Source organism: Colossoma macropomum, unplaced genomic scaffold (genome assembly GCF_904425465.1).
Source record: "Colossoma macropomum unplaced genomic scaffold, Colossoma_macropomum, whole genome shotgun sequence".
Classification (NCBI taxonomy): Eukaryota; Metazoa; Chordata; class Actinopteri; order Characiformes; family Serrasalmidae; genus Colossoma; species Colossoma macropomum.
Window position 1 is genome coordinate 16,840,096 of NW_023494794.1, and position 18,998 is coordinate 16,859,093.

Genomic DNA, 18,998 nt, shown 5'->3' on the forward strand with positions numbered 1-18,998 from the left:
TTGGGTCATTATGAAGAGTTCTGAAGCAATGGTTTACTACTGAAGTTATACTGTGAGTAAAAAAAAACAAACACTAAAGTATTTAAATGAGAAATGTCCTTTATACATGCCAAATGAAGGAAAAAAAAAAATATATATATATATATATATAATGGAAGGGGATGAATGTATTTTCACAAATAAAAAAACAATATGACCATGTTTTGTTCAGTTTATTGAATACTGACATTGCAGGTTAATCCTTTCAGAATCAATACATCATTGCATGTCACTAAAACATTGCATAAATAACTTTTGATCAAAGCGGCAGAAGTCTATTAGAGTTCAGTACAAACACTGAGACATGAAAAAAAAAAAAACGCTGAAGTGCAAAAAGTCAATGGAAGCGATTTTCAGTAATATTAAACAATTATTGCTTATTCTTTTGTGAATATTTTTATATTGCACATAAGACATTCTAATCATTTTATCTAGAAGGGATCACACAGTACAGACTGTATTGCACTCATTTAACAAACATTCCTATAGTACGAAATGAGGTTAAAAAAACAACAGTCAAAATACTCATACATGCACTCAGATTGATTTTTTTTTTTTTTTATTTAGTATTGATATGTAGTATGAAAAGGAAAAGGCCAAGTTTATACAAAACAGGTACTTAGGTTTGTTTATTCTTTTCCCCAATGTTTAGTTTATTGAATCGTTAATACTTTACGATCTTTATATATTTTGTGGGAGTCACTTGACAAAGGGCAATGGAAGTAAAACACTGATGTATAAAATATCCAATCAAAAGAGAGAGTATAAAACCTTTAACTAGCACACTGATAACTACCCTGCTTGGAGGAACTGGTGTCTAAAAAAAAGTACAAAGAAATATCCTGATGCTGTAAAAAGCCGTTGCTTCACACATTAGCAAATTTCTTTTTTCTTTTGGACCCCGTCATTTTATGCTATGTTAAAGTGATTTAGTGCTCTTCACCATCTGTACTTTACAGAAGCCTCTTTGAGGCATTGAGAGACTTTAAAGTCAACCTGATATCCCAACGAACCTTCCTTTTTTTGTTAGCTTGTGCCCATCATAAATAATTCATGATCTTTTAAAGACAAAATTCTCATTTTTTTTTTCTTCTGATTTTTGAAAGTGTCAACATGACAATATTAAGCAAGAATATCACGTCTCACCTCCCTCTTGTACAACCCCCCCCACTTATGATCAAGTGAAAAAACACTTCGTTGGTTCAGAGACCCTCCCTTATATGCCATCCATGGAAGGAAAATGTGTTAGGATTTCCAATTACTAAAGAAGGCAAGCTTATAGAACTGTAGTAGTAATATTAGTAATATTATTACTCTCAATATTTAATCCCTACTGACCTTGTAGCTTAATCCAAGTCCAGGCTTTATCTGTATCTGAAGAAAACAGGCTTAAATATTTAAGTTACAACTGACAGATGTAGAAAAAAAAAACAATTCAGCTTGAACTTTCAGAACTGTTCCTGAATTTATCTATTAGTTAAAATGATCATAATCCTGAACTTTTGTTGCCCATAACATTTAAAATGTGCAAAATAAGCACTGCAACTTGATAAGGGTTTTCTATACATCTGTTCGCAGAAAACATGTAAAAAATTGTCATTACAAACCTCTTCAGGAAATCAGACTTTGTAAAACTGATCATAAAGAACTCTAACAACAATGTCCATGCATTTAAGAATCACTTAAGAAAGAATGGCTCAGTAAAAGGGATGTCACTGCAGTCAAACTGGAATTCCATCAAAGGTGTAACACTTTCACTTACTTGATTGACTTACCACTGAATGTTTAAAATCTGACTGGGGGACACTCATTTAAATGGGATCAGAGTCTTGCCTGAAGTACACCTGCTCCCATACCACTGTCCCCCAAACGCAGAAGAAGCCCCAGAGGTTCCGTAACGCTCCACGGTCGAAGGGGTTCTCGTCTGCGCCGCAGTGTTTGAGGTAGGAGATGCGGTGGCGGGACATGAACTCCCACGTGGTGGTGTTGAGGGACACCAGGTAGAGGTGGGAGCCCAGAAGGAGCAGCACCGTTAGACAGAGAACCGCCACCACGGCAGCCGTAGCCAGCAGCACACCGTTAGCTTTCAGCCACACCTGCCATGTAGGAGCATGACTGAAGCCTGACCTGGACATGGAGATACAGTTCAAATGCAAATGAGAATGAGCACGAGCAAGTGAGGATTGCATTATTTAAGCACACAGACTAAGAAAATATCACACATCATTTTTAACCGTATTTTCCCCAAAAAACTTATACAACAATATACATGTTGACAGACTACATTTGAGGTGGCTAAGGGAAAAATTGTGTACAGTGATCTGCCTCAACATGGCAGCTGTATTACAGAAAGTCTCACCCTTTTGTAAAAGGAGTCGACTGCTTTGTTGGTAAGATTTTACCAGTGATTTTAAATATGTCTTTAAAATCAGTTTCAGGTTTATGATTCTCTGTTCAAAGAGATAGAAGCCTGTGGTGATTTGCATAAAACATCTTAAGTGAATTTTGGCCTTACATTTTTTCCTTTACCTCAAGGGAGCTGCATAAAATCTTTTCATGGAAATGTTTAAGTAAAAAGTGAAAAAAAAAAAAAATTGTAATTTTTGACAATTGCAAATTTCAGTTTACAGGTTTACATTTAACACTTAAGAGGTTAACTTAAGACAAATGCTTCAAATGTTTTATGCAATTATAACTGGAAGTAACTGCCAAGGGGCATTACCATGATGACTTTGGTCAGACTCACCAGGCCATGTGGAGCGCCCATAGCAGGACTATGAGCTGGACAGCCAGGTAAAGGACAAACCAGCGATGGTTCCTCTCCCCAACACAGTTCTCTATCCAGGGGCAGTGATGGTCATATCGACGCACACAATGCTGACAAGTCTGGCAGTGTTTGGATCTCATTGGTTGCTGTGAGGAAAATATACACAGATTCTGTAAAATATCTATAGTCAAACAGTAAATCATTGTGTTGGATATATAACGCATCATAAATGCATGAAACTAATGTGCTTTTGTCCAACACCTGCAACAGGCAATGGCCACAGCGCCGTAGACGGAGTGTCTTGGTCTGGGGGATCATGTCCTGTTGCTCTTCAGTGAGGCCAAGAGTGAACTGAAACATACAATCAATTACAAGTGAATAATTACTTCATAATCATGCAATTACTTCACTAAATTGAAATATCTGCAGTCTGTTCAGCTGCCACACCACAGTGGTAGAGCCACGGTGTCAGGTAACACATCATTGCCTCACCTGCAGGTCACAGTCATCGGAAAGGACAAAACCAGGGTCCATAAGCGACACTGCGAAGTACAGCAGCACAGAGATCAGGACCAGGAGCACGAAGAGAATGGGCACTAGAAGCTCCCCTGTTTCCTCCTGCTTCCGGAGATCTGTGGTGAAAAAGGGAACGCTGAATGTCTGATCCACCAACATCAATTGCTCTAGTAACAAACAGCCAAGACAAACCTCAGTATTTCTACAAGAAATGGACTTGTCATGGACTTAATTATTTCATCTGCTGGTTACATTTGTTTTCCTTTAATTTAATACACACTATATGTCCAAGAGTACATAAACACCTCTTCTAATATTTGAAAGTGCACCCATTGCTGACACAGGTGCTCAGTTGCGCAAACACATCATATATAATCTCCTCAGAAAAGCACGATCAATAGAAAAGGATGCTTTGGAGCAGCTGTGCATGAGCTTTAGGTCACCATGTCCAAAGCCAAGTGTCAGTCAGAGGGACATAAAGCCCCCCGCACTGGGTTGTACAGCAGTGGAACTGCTAACTCATGCTCTCTATATGATTAAGCTCCATTCAATATGTTTCAGATGAGTTGGGGTGCCATTTAAGATCCAGCACTAATCATCCAACATCAGTATCTGACCTCACTAATGCTCTTGTGGTTGAATGCAATCAAATCAAATCCTCACAGCAAAGTTCCAACATCTAGTGTAAAGCCTTCCCTGCAGAGTAGAGGATGTTACTGCAGCAAAGGAGGACCAACTCTCTATGAATAACCTTGATTTCAGAAGACATGTTGGATGAGCACGTGTATACAAGACACAGGGAGTCGACTCCCTGGACAGGCCTCGTCCTGGAATACAAAGTATTCTGAAACTAGATTCTCCATTAAAAGGAAAAAACACCCAGGACTAGGCTTAATCCCTGTCCAGGAAACTAACCCATAGTGTATTTCTACAAAGTGGTGCTGGATGCCTGATTAAACTACAGTAAAAGTGATTAAAAGTGAACAGCTTGAAGTGAGGTCAGGATTAACACTGGTACTGGGTTGACTTATTTGCTCTACGTAATGGCAGTATTATAATCATTCATATTCTGACAGGATAGCTAATGCTGCTTCAGTATGACTTTAAATGGGTTAGACAATAATACTGAGTATTCATTTCACTGGAGTCCGAAAGTGCAGAGACGCTGGATGATATATCTTCTACACTGGTGTACTATAATACTGCCTTTCAGTTTAACAGCATTTTTACCAATATATTTCATTAGACACATTGTCTATGTCCACAATTAAAAAACCCTAAAAAAAGGCTCCCATTGTCAAGCAATTTCTTTTTAGCTTCTTAACTATATTTTGCACACTTTATGATATCAGGACCTGACAGTTAACTTGTAAACCTGAGTGCTTCAAAATATCTAAAAAGAATAGTTCAAAATAAACAAAAACTAAAACAGTTTTGTTTTCTAACTGGTTAACATTTACAGTACTGTGTAAGGTTCCCTTTTGTGTTATTTTAAGAGAAGAAAACAGCCCAGGCAAGACAAGCTATGTCAGGTTTGTAAGAGATTCTGTTAGCAAAGCAGAGTAGCACTCAAAAAGCATGCAGTCTTCAGTTTTATTAATGCAAACTTGAATATCATCTGATACTGTGATACTACAGTATATCTCAATGACTCCCAGCACTGCGAGAAGTTTTTGTCAGTCTGCTGGATATTTTTATTCTCATTATTATTATGGGGTATTTAGTGTGGGGAATGAAAGCATCTCCCACTATCAACATGTAGGTTGGTAAACTGCTGTCTTGCTTCTTTCTCTCTGGATGAACACAGAAACAAATCTAAGTACACCACTAAAAGGACCCCTAACATCTCTCTGAGAGAGGCTCCAGTCTAAGGACCATTAAAAAAATGCCAGAATTTATTACAAAAGACAATAAATACTACATAAACTTAGAGACATTCTGCCGAGATGTTTGTATGATTGTCGAAACACACAAATGACAAAGTCATTCATTTTGATGTAAAGTAGATCTCCGGAGTTTTTATATGTAATGCAGACGATGGTAAAATATAAGTAACACTGTTTTGCCTCACAATGCCCTGAATGTGTTTCTGCAGGCTTGTCTCAAAACTGTCACAGAATAATTACTGATTTTTAAATGGCTCCCATACAGTTCCCTATGTTAGTCCTGAAATTCTGCGTTCTACACCCAACTAGTGCATTATTTGTCCAGTACGGAGTTGTGCACATGTGGCTGAATCCCAAATGGCTGGTTGTTCGATATTATGCACTGTCTGGGTACACGTGCCACTATTTTAATTCCCAAGTAGTGCACTTCATAGGGAGTAGGGAGCCATTTGAGATAAGTCAGTGTCACAGGTATCAGGCGGGGAAAAAAGCATCTCCAATATAGTACGGAGCCCTTAAGGCCAAAAAAAAAATGGCATTGCGTTCCCTTCGCAATATTTTTGCATTGCACCATGACTTTGTTTACATCTTGACCATCTCATTAGGAAAAACTTGTTAAAAATCACATTTAAGCCTATCGCTCAGTATTAGCAGCATCAATAACGCTGGTTACATTCTTCACATTCGTGTTCATGAACGGTTTAAGCTCGTAATGTTCACTGAGGAGCTCAACATTTTGAGACACACTGGGTGATATAAACAGATGTGAACAGATACTCACCGGTGTCGTGCAGGAAGAGGATGAGCGTTATAACCCATGTCAGGATAACATGAGCGGTTCTTACGAGAAATCCTGAACCGAACACATTTTTGAACATCCTAGCATGCTTAAATATGAGTTTACACACCTAAGCATGCGTTATCTGCCTAACCCGCAGGTAAATACATATCTCTCTGCAGGTGAAGCTGTTAATCTGTTGTTTCTTAGCGTTGACTCGACGGTAATCTAACAGCCGTTAATTAACGGGGACTCCGCGCTGGATGGCTGGCTGGCTAACGTTAGCAGCTAGTACACTCCAGCTTTGGGCACATAGCTGGATTTAAGCCCTTGTTTTTAGTAGAAAGCCGAAGATTCGCTCCTAGGAGGCTATCGAGACTGATAATCAGGTTACCTTTATATACAAGAGAGCTGTGGTCAAATGGAAATGCATTGCTGGGCGTTTTTTTATCGTCGAGTTTCTCCGTTTTAACCGTTTTCTCGCTCTAATAAGCTTGTTGACGTTCCGCTCCGCTCCTCCGCTGTCAAAACGGACGCTCTCTATTGGCCGACGTTTGTCACGTGACCGCACAGTTACTAACATGTGAAGGAGAATTCCACCAAGTTTTCAAACTTTGACAAATTCAGTCATTGAGATGTAAACAATCATTTAGAGTGGTTTCATTTGTAGAGGAACTTTTTTCTTTACAGTGGTGGTGATAGGAACGAGGGGTCACAATGTCTACAACACAACACAGTCATTTTATTTACTATCCAAAACGACCAGTGAACCTACACACATCTCCTGATTTTCATATGTAATGTTGATGACGGTATATAAATAGTAATATAAATAGTAAATAAATCTGGAAAAATAAGTTTTCTTTGGGGACTATTTTTCCTTACAAGCCCTGTATGTACCCCTCTGCCATAAATGGATTACAATTAATGGATTAAAATGCATTTTAAGCCAAAATGTAATCACAAAACAATCATAAAATAATGTGTCAGACATCAGGCAGCATATATCTAACTATTTCTTGTAATAACTTTCTGTAAGGGAGCTTTTAGAGGTGGATGTCTGGTTCCTATCAATTCTGACTCTGTATGTTTCTCTAGAGCAGAGCATTTCACACCAAACCACTCTAAATGACTGTTTACATCGCAACCATTTAATTATGGAGAATTTTTGAAAAATTGGTGGCGTACCCCTTTGAAACTTAGAACATGAATTTTGATGAAAAAAAAATCCCAATGTCTCAAATAGAGATACTTAAAAATTCACCACACCATCAAAGCCATTTAAAGTGATATGCATGATACATAATTTATTGAAGTCTTGGGATTGTTGTGCCCTTTATAAAATTAAAAGATCCCATTTCACTGATGGGCATAAACCGTAATTGGACACTTCATTGTTCTACTACAATTCTACAATGGATTACATTACAAAATATAGCCTTTTTGAAGGCAATGTTTCGGTTCCCTTATTCCAAACACACTGAATGAGACCTGTTTAGACTAAGAATTTGGAAGAAGACTCATTATTCTCATTATTCTCATGAAGAAGAAAAGGGGATTTCAAGTTCTTCTGTTTCAGCACTTCATCCAAACCCTGCAAAACAAGTGAGAGACAGAAAGGAAGGATGAGAGGGTGAGAGTGACACAGCTGTCTCTCGAACCCTCCCCTGGGTTCAGTTATTATCTGCATCAATTCATTTCATGCTCAGTACATTCACATTTGTGGCCTCAGCTTTTGACCTGATTTTCTACCCTAAACCGTAAACATACAAATATTTATCTAAAAATTATACATGATAAATTAAATCATTTAAAGGGGCTTGATCACAGAAAACCAAAGTTTTGTAGCTTTTTCAAAATAAAAAGTGTTTGTTTTCAAAACATACCATTCAGTTCTCAGTCCATAAAGGGAAACTAAGCTGCAAAAACAGCTCCTTTTGTATTTACTGTTTTTGTGATGTCACAAAAACCAACACATTTATATATATCCCCTTATTCAGCGTACAGTAGTTTAACCCCACACATTCAAGTGATATAACAGGGATGCACAACTTCGGTCCTTGAGGGCCAGCGTCCAGCAGAATTTGGTGAATTATCTGCTCAAACGCACCAGATTACACTCATCTGTTAATTACCAGGTTTAGTGAGTGTGTCTGAGTAGAGCAACCACTTTGCTTTCACAATTTTACACATTTTTTTTCAAAACAGTTAACACAGATCTCACAGAAAATCACAATACTCTCAGAGTTGTTGTATTTACTATCAGCACTTGTGTGAACTAAGTAATGTCAACTGAGCAGTCAGCTGAGATAGACAGATAATATATAATATGTAAAGCTGATTTACACAACGGCAGACTTACTTATTGAGAAGATTTAGCCAATGGATGGTGCTAGAGATACAACAACCATGCATTCTGATGCAATTTTCTGCACCTCCCTCATAAAAAAAGAATGTACAAGGGATGCTATAGTACATTAATGTAAATTTGGGTTGGACCCTTCTTCCACCTTCTGTCATAGAATAGCCATGAGTGATGGCATGGTCCTGAAGTTTCTCAGAGTATCAGCGCTGATCTATGAACTGTTACTGAATGTAAAGTAAATAAGAGAGGACTCTGATCCTAGTTCAGCACTCACGGTCTACAATAAGCCCCTCCAATGAAAAAAACATATACTAACCTTTCCACCCTTTTTAAATTATCAGTTATTTTGTTTTCCATTTTATTTTGTACAACCTTTTACATTAAATTATTTTAAATACATGGCATCAAACAATGCCATACCATACCTTCACTGTAAGGGCTCAAATGTTGCCAAATGTCACTGGAAATTTCAGTTCAGTATGATATGTATGCTGGGGCCTTTGGTTTGATCTCCTCCAACCTAGTATATCCCTCTACTGACAAATACATAAACCCAGATGAATGGCATGATTTGGGACAATGTTGCCTTCTACCAGCAAAAAGCAGAGAAATTGTTTGAATATTTCTGAATAACTTTGAGTTAAATATTTTGCTTGTTTGCTGAGCATATGAATTACATTGTACTAAAATGTATCTTTGGTAAAAATAAATTCTTTAAAAAAGCCTGAGAAGAACCTCGAAATGCTATTGAACCTTTTGAACCTTTCACTGAATGGTATGGAATTGGTATAGAGCCTTTTACACTGGGTAAGGATTCTTTAAACCTTTAAATGGTTCTTCACACTCACACATCTCATTAACAAAATTTGCTCTTTAAGGAAACAACAGTGGCTCTTCTCCCTTTGTGGCACCTTTATTTTTAAGACTATACCTAAGAGATAAGAACAGATCTCACTTTGCCACATTCTAGAATTATTTACCATTAAAGTTTCTGCAGAAAGTACATCATAAACATGCAGCACTAATGAAGCCTGAATAGATTCAAACTAAAATCTGTTGTTTTTTTTTTGGTTGTTGTTTAGTGACGGACTGAAAGACTAAACTCACCTGATGTAAGTTGCAGTGTTTGATGGTAAATGTTGCTTTTGTGGTGTGTGCTTAGTGTTTTATTGCGATTTGTGGGGGCCATTAAGCAAAGAAAGTGCATTGTTTCAGCCAGCGAGTCTCAGCTTAGTGTCATGCGTTAACTTTTGAGAATATAACTTCTGAACAAACAAAGGTCTTCAAGCAGCTGAGAAACACTGTAATATAACTGCTGCTAGGTCTGATCTGAAAAGATTTTTTTTATCTACATGAACAGAAACATTTGTTTTAGGTGCAAAATAAATATATATTGTATAATTAAATTAAGCTATAGACCAGTCGTCTCCAACCCAAATTTAAAATAACTTCTTCAGCTAATCAAGGAGGTATTTGAAGACAATAATTAGATGGATGAGGTGAGGTCTATAAGGGTTGGAGCTGAAGCTGAAGGAAAGTAGATCTCAAGGAACAGAGCTGGTGACCACTGTTACAGACTATCCAGTGACAGCACCCAACATGTATCACCCCAAAATAAACAGAATTAAGATTTGATAGGGAGATGCTCTGTTAGAAACCTGTTATATAGAGTTTAACAGACTAGTGGCTCACAGATGTCTTACCTCTCCAAAATAAGACACAAGTGGAGAGATTTCACAGATTGCTGGAGGATCCTCATCCTGAGCTGTCCTGCAAATTGATTGAATACAATCAGTCAGTAAGTACTGAGAATTCAATTAAAACTGTAAGAAAATTAAGATTCAAGTGGTTTTTCTATACAAAAATCCACTGTTCCTAACACGGTTGGATATATTTAACTTCAAAACTAATAACTGAGGAGATTTCCAGAGAAGCTTGCACATGTCTGGGTGTGAACTTCACTGAATGGCTTGCAAAGGTTAAAGTGAAATGGAATAAACACAAAACATGGTAACCTTTAATAAATCTACCGTACGAAGCCACAATCACATAGCCTAATCACTGCCTCACACGTCTAAACAAAATTTCTTTCCAAACTTTGAAATCTAATACTAAGAATCAAGGTAAAAAGAAATAAACTGGCTCTTTCTTACAGTGATGCATACAAACTGAGCTGAAGACTGATAAATTTTACCTGGACAGTATCCGGACATGAAACGCATGAAAGCACAAGTGTAAATTTAACCAACCATAAGAATTAAAAGATATTCAGAACAGATATATAGCACTGTCGTTTCTAATGATTTGTCTCTACAAAGAAAGATCAGAGATCAGAGAGGCATCAAGCCTCACTCCTCACTCAAAGCCAAGAAAACCAAACTAAGCTCTTTTATTTTGGACATATTATGGAAAGAACCAATTAATTGGAAAAGACAGTTGTGCTTGAAACAGCTGACAGTAAGAGGAAGAGGACGGCCAGTAACAAGATGGATGAAGACAATCAGAGATATCTTGAACAAGCCATTAAGAAGCCTAAAGACTCAGGACATTCAGACTTTGTGTCGGTTAAGGTTCGAATAATGGAGGCTTCAGATGAGCTAATGAACACTAACACTAGAGCTAACCGATGCAGTGGTAGATAATGATAATTTGTCTCCATTAGCTTGCCAAGATTACTGACAAAAGAGAAATATATTTTCATTGTTTTTGTTTCTAGCTAACATCAGATAGAGTAGTTAGGCTCGTTATGGCTGCATTATCTCTGCCTTCTAAATCAGAAGTATAACAGAATATGAGCAAAACTGTCACATTACAGCTTGTATATTTTCTTTATGACTTTCTCTGATACATCATGATGAATACTCAAATAGTGATTTTAGTATCTGAATACTTGCACCTGGAATGGTTAATCCATCTGCATCCCTACTCAGCACAGACTTCTTTTCCCAGCTTTCAACAGAATTCGGTTACCTTTTCACTGTTAATCCAAATGACTCATACCTGCAGTGCTAAGCTAAGGCACTGGTGCGATTCTGATTCATTGATTCATTAATTATAAGCTCCTCTGAGCGAAGGATGTAAGCAGAAGCAATATTGGGCATTGGCACCTGATTTTTGGTGTGATGGGATTCCCATGCTCATCCAGGAAGTTGGCTCCAGCTTGCACAGCCCAGCGGTAGTGCTGAGCCAACAGGGAGCGCCTCACTGTGGTCGGTGTATCAACAGGTGCTCCATCTGCATTTTTAAGGGGTGAGAACTCCTCCTCTCTCAAAACCTCAAAGGCAACAAACTTCCTGTAAAAAGAAGTGTTCTGTCAAATCACATCTGAATACATCTAAGACAGAACTAGTGTCCTAGAACACTGCAGTCCAGCACAGTGTTGTGATTTTTCAAAGAAACCTTGTAATTAAATCAGTTGAATCAGGTGTTTTTGAACTGGAAAAGCAACAAACTGTGCTGGATTGCAACACTACAGGACCAGAGTTTGAGTCTTCCTAATATAAAATAAGAAATATCAGCATGGGTGATGGGTGCGATATTCACTTTGAGAACTGAAAAACATCAAAGACGAATTTCTCCATTTTGATTCCATTTGGTTTAGTGGGTTTCACAAGGCTGCCATCCTCATCCACAAATGGCACTTTCTTGATGGCCACATGCTGCTTTAGTTGTCCCTGAAACTTTCTAAAGAAATAGGAAGACAAAATGTGATTATGTTTGAATTCAGTGTCAATTTTTTTTCTGTTTCTATAGCCTACCTTACACTTTTTCATTCTGTATTTGTCAATAACTAGGGTTAGCATAGTTAAATCTGAATGTAGCCTACACAATCTGTGTAATGCATGTGCATTAGTGAGATCCTGCAATTTTTTTTCATTCTCTCAGCAGGACTGCCTAAAAGTATCTTTATAAAGTCTCTAGCTGTGTATGACCAATAGTGAGAGAAATGCAAGACCTATGTAAAATCTGATTATGTCATGCTGTGAATACACTGAGAATCTTTCAAGAGATAATTGTGATGCATCTAAGAATAGATTATTTTTTTCCACCCCTAAACACAAACGGCATGGGGGTCATGCTAAGACTGTACCAAAATGATAACGTGCTTAATAAGTGAAAAATATATTTAAAAAAAAATTAGGATTGTACAAGATCAGTCAGAATACCTCTATCGGCCCTCTGTGAAAAAATGTCCACTATATAATCTGTAGAGGAAGAAAAATCCATGCTTTTTTGCTCACTACAGTTGCTGAATATTCTGTTATAAATCGGTTATGAATTAAAGATTTATCAAATTAATTTGCAAGTCATGCAGTTACTAAAGTGAGGAATATACATATATAGTGTGTCATTCTTCTGCTGTGTAAGTAAAGAATGGATACAAACAGCTAAATGTACTGTAAGTACATGTGCCACTCACTGAGCAACCTCTCGCAGGAAGTCTCTGGTGAAGAAGTGATTGCAGATGTTTCCAGCGCTGTACACCAGCTCTCCTCCAGGGTGGCGCTGTTCTGCTGTTTCTGGCTTCAACTCACTGTACTCCACCACTTGATAAATCCCATCTACACGGCACACGACTCCTACAGGCTCAGCTGGATACGCTTTCTCTACTACCTAAAATAAAGGGAGAGAAGAGCCATAGAATTCAGTGTGTTTTGCAAACCAAAAACTTAAAGGTTGTGTACTAATTTGTATACAAATGTATAGACAAAATTCAGAGAAAAATGTGGAAATATGATTCTTCAGCAAAACGTTCCTATAAATATACCTAAACATTCATTCAATGTTCTGGGATGCGTTGACTCAAATAAAATTTCAGAATGCATAACACTGGACTGGAGCTACAGCAGATACTCATAAACATGCAAACACCTCCCAGACCCACCAATATAAGAAGTAAAATAAAGGCAAAAGTAAAAACTTAAGCTTGTATTATTTTGTATTTAAGCATACCTTAGCACCACAGTCTGCTCCTTTTGACACACAGAAACCAATGAAGACCGGGTCAGCCAGTCTAACCAGGATGTTGTCTACACAGTAGACATGAACATACTGCACTCCCCTTCTCTCCATGTCCTCCAGAACGTTGTTGTCCACAAGGGCACGATAAAGGCCTCCGTTGCCATCTGTGAATGACCGAAACACACACATACACAGAAAAGACTAAAGGAAGGCAGGGGAACTGCTTAGACATCAAACAGCATTATGAAGTTTATGTCGATGACGATTCCTTCTGCCTTTTTAGGTGTTTAACTCTCAATGAAAACAGTTCATACCTGGTGCCATGGCTATCTTATTCTTCTTTTCCAAGATGATTTTTCCATCAAAACTGACGGCTGGGATCATCCTCTGCTCAAACATGATGACATCGGATGGCTCCAGGCCAAAGTAGCCATTCTCTTTGAAGAACTTCTCTGTGGGCTCCAGGGTGAACTCACTGGTCATTATATACCTGTATGAACACAAAACAGTTATACAGGCTTGTCCCATATAATACAACTGTTTTGATTCTACTAATACATTCAGACAAGGTTAATTAGACATTTAAAGAGTTTGAACTAAGTCTACACAATATATTGTTTGTTAATCACAATTGCAATATGCACATAAGTGCTCTGCCCAGAACCATTTCTTGCTACAAGCTACATAAGTAGTCATTTCGGGGCCCCTGAGCCAGCAGAGGAGCAGCCCTGTGAGCACTTACTATTTATTTATAATATAATTTAGCTTATTTTATTTCCATGAACAATTTATACTGTATTTGTCCTGTGTCTAGTTATTTACTATGTCTTAGCGTTTAATAAACTCTCTTTTTCATTTTTGCATACACAATAAGGTGTTTAGGGTGGGTGAAATGTCGCTTAGGGCCCTCCATTGTTCAGAAATTCTCGTACATCCAAAGATAATGGATAATGTTGATGAGGTGTAAGAAACTCACCAGGGAACTGTGCATTTGGAACCGTTTTTCTCACTTGCAAGCTCTTGCACCTTCCGAATCCTCTCTGCCTGGATCTGATACAGGGTTTTGCCACTTGGTAGACCCACATTATACATTCCTTTGGGATAGGGAACTCCAAGACGGGTTCCCTGACCACCAGCTAACAATAGGACTGCCACTCTGTTCTCTGCTATCTGCAAAAAACCTGAAAAAACATTGCAAGCATAAACAATTAATCTTTCAGTTCTTTAATACTGGTAAGAGGGATGATCCAGACACAGTTCATTACATAAAACATCACACAAAAATATCTTTATTTATCTCTATTTTTTTAGGTTTAATACTTATGTTTTTTGGATGCATAGCAGAAAACACTAAAGAATCTAAGTTTTTTTGAATACTAATGATGCCTGAACACCTCATTTTACGTAACAGGACTCAAAGACTGTTTTTCTTCCCTATTTTTTTTTCCAAAATTTCTGCATTATTAAAATGTTAAGATTTAACAAAGTAATTCAGAGTGACTGGATGTAAAATGTACCTTTGTAAAGACTTTAACAACTGTTTTAACCATTTTTCACAGTGGTGGTGATAGGAACCAGATGTCTGAAGCATTCAATTGGCTCTAAAAGCTACATATAAAGGTATAATAAGAAATAGTGAATGAATTCTCTGTCTAACGTATAAGACACTGCTTTATGAAAGGTTTAAAATCAGGTTATAGCCTTTTTTTAATCCATTCAGGGCATTTAGGGGCGGGCAACATGACAATATTTTATCGTTATTGTTAAAAATTATGTCACTATATGCTTTTCTAAACATATTGTGGATATCGGCAGTACTTAAAGAACACTGACTGTTTCATTACAACATGAGCATAATTAGGCCTGTTTGATTTAGTGCAGTGCAGTTTGTGAATGATTGAAAGAAAATTATTGTTGTCGGTTTATTATTATTGTATTTTTATATGTGGCTCCACAGGTTCTATTTTGTCTATTTCAACTTATTAAATCTTAGAAAAACTAAACATCAATTTATAAACTAAATATCATGATGCATATCCCATATCATGAAAATGTCCTTAAGTATTATGATGTAATATGTTTGCCATATCACCATGCAAAGCGCTGTCAAGCAGTCAAGTAGACTTTATCGACATGCCTTAACATAACTTGCATACACTGCAATGACATGTAAGACAAAATACACCCCAAAGAAAACTTATTTTACCAATTTTATCTACTGCATACAAAACCCACTAGCTCGCTGGTCGTTTTGGATAGTAAATTTGCATTGTAGACACTGTGACCCCTGGTTCTTATCACCACCACTGTAAAGAAATCTGAGTTTCTGAGTTTCTCTACAATGAACCATTTCACATCAAAACACTCTGAACGAATTTTCCTACGTCAATGACTGAAGTGTGCAGAAAGTTTTAAACAATCAGTGTAATTTCCCTTTAAATGAAGGTCAGCTGAGAGCCTACCCTCATCCTCCCACTGCTTCAGTGTCTCCTTGTCACTTTTACAGACACTGCCAATGAATTCCGGAGCAACGGGCTCCATGTGGGTGTCCAGCCGCTCTTCCTCGCCTGAAGCCCGGCTTGCAGCCTCGGCAGCAGCCCGGCAGTGCTGGCTGAGCTCCTCGGGGTCCAGTTGAGACAGTTCATCTAGAAAAACATCCTTCTCTTCCGCTGAAAGTTCAGACCAGAACCGCAGGACGTGGGGCTGACCAGCAGCCTGCAGTCTAGCAGTAGCTTCTTCAAACGATAACATTGTTCGCTGTGTGGAAATGTCTACTGTGCCTCACCTGACTCGAGGGTTTGTTAACTTATCGTCTCTTCACGCCTAAAACTCGTGACTTGCGACGTGTTCGGGAAAAAAAGGGAATCAAGTAAACACGAGGCTAAAGTTGGCTTCCTATTCGCCAGCTTCTTGTTTGAATTTTGCCGTTCCACCTTAAATGGTGCAACAGTTACATTCTGGCGCCTGAGGTGTCAAAATGTAACTGCGGCACCACTTAAGGTGGAACGGGAAAATTCGAACAAGAAGCTCGCTTCAGCAAACATTGTGAGAAGTGAAATGGTGGAGAAGTGAACGGCTGGCAAATTATCAGCTGACCTTGTGTTTGTGAAACTCCTGTTCTGCCATTATAACCGCTATTCGTCATTATCTTTTTTTTTCGAGACTCGTTTGTAAAACATCTGGTAAATTCAGCAGCTAGTCGCCGCTACTCAGCAGATTCAGTTTTCTCCAGAGGCGTTAACTTCCTGCCTGCCGTCATGTGATGATTCCTGTACTGCTCTCCTTATTCCCTCCTCACTCTGGAAACTTGTTGCCCAAAAAACACAGGTAGAAATATCGCTTTTGGGCGCCTTTTCAGCGTCCAAATCTGGACTGAGGTCAGTCTGGGGTAGTTTAAGGTTTCCGTTTAACGAGCCATGTTTACACACTGACAAACACGCTAACAGATTCTCAGTGTTCAGTGTGGTCGAGATGTACAATCTTAAAAAAGATGGTTCCTTAAAGGGTTCTTTAGTAAAGAAAATGGTTCTTAATAGAAACATGAACACTCAGAGAACCGCTTGAATGAATAAAATGGTTCTCTGCATCATGAAAGGGTTCTTCAGATTGATGGAGTGTGTGCTATACGTTTTATATAGAACGTTTTTGAGAAGGGTTCTTCTATTGCTGGGATGTCAAGCTTGTAACACAAACAAACAAAAAAAAACATTTTGGGTGCTTTATAGAACCCTTTTCACAAAGGTAAAGAAAAGGGTTCTATATAGAACCATGAATACTCAGAACCTTTTACATGAACAAAAGGGTTCTTTGCATCATGAAAAGTTTCTTCAGATTGATGGAGAATGTGCTGTAGATGGTTCTATATAGAACTTTTTTTGAAAAGGGTTCTATATAGCACCAAAAAGGTTCCTCTACTGTTAGGATGTAAAGCTTGTAACAATAGGATAACCCTTTTTCCCAAAGGTTCTATGTAGAGCCATCTGTAGCACATTTATACACATTTTCCATCAATCTGAAGAACCCTTTTTAATGATGCAAAGAACCCTTCTTTGAGTGCTCATGGTTTTATACAGAACCATATTCTTTAGAATGGCTAAAGAACCCTTAAGGAACCATCTTTTAAGAGTGCATTGGCTTTTATCAAAAAAAGGAATTTTCATGTCTGAAATAAATGTATTGTAATAAAAACAATAAATATAATAATTATTATTGTTGTTGTTGTTATTAAACCTGTAACTTAACCCGAAAGGTCATTAAGAATAAGTTATTCAGTCTTCTGGAGATTTTTCTAAGAAAATTAGATGTAATATAATCCACATGCATAAAGAAGTAAGTTAAAGGGGTAAGTCAAAGGAAAGTAATTGAAAGCACGTGTTTCTAAAAACTGGAGTTATTACTAAAAGATATCGAGCAAACGGGACCCCTAATAACCATGCAAGACCAGGCAGACCACCAAAACTGTCCCCATTGGATAAACAGTACTTGAAGCTTTCATCTTTGAAAGAGAGGAAAAAATCAAGGTCCACTTTTACTTCAGATCTGAAAAAATCCACATTTCCATCCATTCTTCCTCTGTGAGAGCCCAACTCAATGCTATGGGCCCGAAAGGGTGTGTAGCTGTCAAGAGACCCTGAGAAAAGAACCTAGACAAAAAAAGAAAATTTCTATATCAGATAAAGAAGCTGGTTTTCTCAGAACAACAGACTGACCACCCCAGAGTCCAGACCTCAACATCATTGAATGCATTTGGGATTACTTGGATTGTGAGAAGCAGAAAGTGCTACCAACTTCTAAGACTGAACTTTGGAGGTGTGGAAAAATATTCCTAATTTCTGAGAAAAACTGAAAGTCTCCCAAAAAAACAAGCTGTAATAAAGGCAAATCGAGAACACTCGATACTGAAAAATGTGATATATTTAGATTTTGTGACTTGTGTGTCATTTTCTGTTAAAAAGAAAAATCAAAATTATTGAAAGTTTGTACTACAACAACCCAAGCCCCCTTTTTTACCGTAGGTATAATCCATGTCTTGGGAACTAGGCCTGAATTGTATAATCCATATCCAAATATATGATGTGTTCATGCTTTGCAAAAAACATGTATGTAGTAGTCAGCTATATTGAGATTAGGGTAAATTGTGGTTCAAAAAAGCGTTTCCCTCACTCTCTGCTTGTTTTCTCTCACTAATTTACACTTTGCAAAAAAAAAAAGACTGGAAGCATCTGCAACAGCAGCTCATTTTAAAACTGAATAACACACTTCATGGTTATAGACATTTATCAATCCAGACGCACTTGTGTTTGACAGAGCTGGACATGTGTTCATATATATTTGAAATAGCATTAGGCAAACAATACAGTAATTCTTGCTAAGCAGGTTTTGCCCGTGTTCATATTTAAACAGCAAGAGGCAAGTGAAATAAGAATCTCTTTATTGAACATTATTCCCATACAAACATAAATATACTTCCACTACATTCACACATTAGGCATTCTATCAGGGACAACACTCAGACTCTGTGCAGCACACATTTTTGCATTGATTATTACATTTCAGCATAAAACTCAGATGTGTCATTTTTTTCAGCCTTACTCCATATAAAGATATGTCTTGCAGTACAAATATTTGAATATTCTCTCTGGACATTTCTGATTTCAAGCCTGTGTTAGTCCAGCAGCCAAATCC

At 37.7% G+C, this 18,998-nt stretch overlaps 2 protein-coding genes across 2 annotated transcripts; both read right to left on the bottom strand.

Annotated features, from left to right (window-relative positions):
• Positions 1 to 195: 195 nt before the first annotated feature.
• Positions 196 to 6,520, bottom strand: zdhhc12b (zinc finger DHHC-type palmitoyltransferase 12b). Its single transcript, XM_036580420.1, has 5 exons — positions 5,990 to 6,520; positions 3,299 to 3,438; positions 3,068 to 3,157; positions 2,786 to 2,952; positions 196 to 2,166 (listed from the first exon to the last, which is right to left on the bottom strand). Exons 1-5 carry the CDS (start codon positions 6,084 to 6,086, stop codon positions 1,851 to 1,853), a joined length of 810 nt encoding a protein of 269 aa, XP_036436313.1. The 5' UTR covers positions 6,087 to 6,520; the 3' UTR covers positions 196 to 1,850.
• Positions 6,521 to 7,266: 746 nt separating this feature from the next.
• On the bottom strand, positions 7,267 to 16,231 carry uap1l1 (UDP-N-acetylglucosamine pyrophosphorylase 1, like 1). The gene is made up of 9 exons (XM_036580405.1): positions 15,776 to 16,231; positions 14,290 to 14,494; positions 13,628 to 13,803; positions 13,305 to 13,477; positions 12,772 to 12,965; positions 11,895 to 12,035; positions 11,459 to 11,644; positions 10,055 to 10,121; positions 7,267 to 7,580 (listed from the first exon to the last, which is right to left on the bottom strand). The coding sequence occupies exons 1-9, from the start codon at positions 16,062 to 16,064 to the stop codon at positions 7,482 to 7,484; spliced, it is 1,530 nt and encodes a 509-aa protein (XP_036436298.1). The 5' UTR covers positions 16,065 to 16,231; the 3' UTR covers positions 7,267 to 7,481.
• Between the last annotated feature and the right edge of the window lie 2,767 nt (positions 16,232 to 18,998).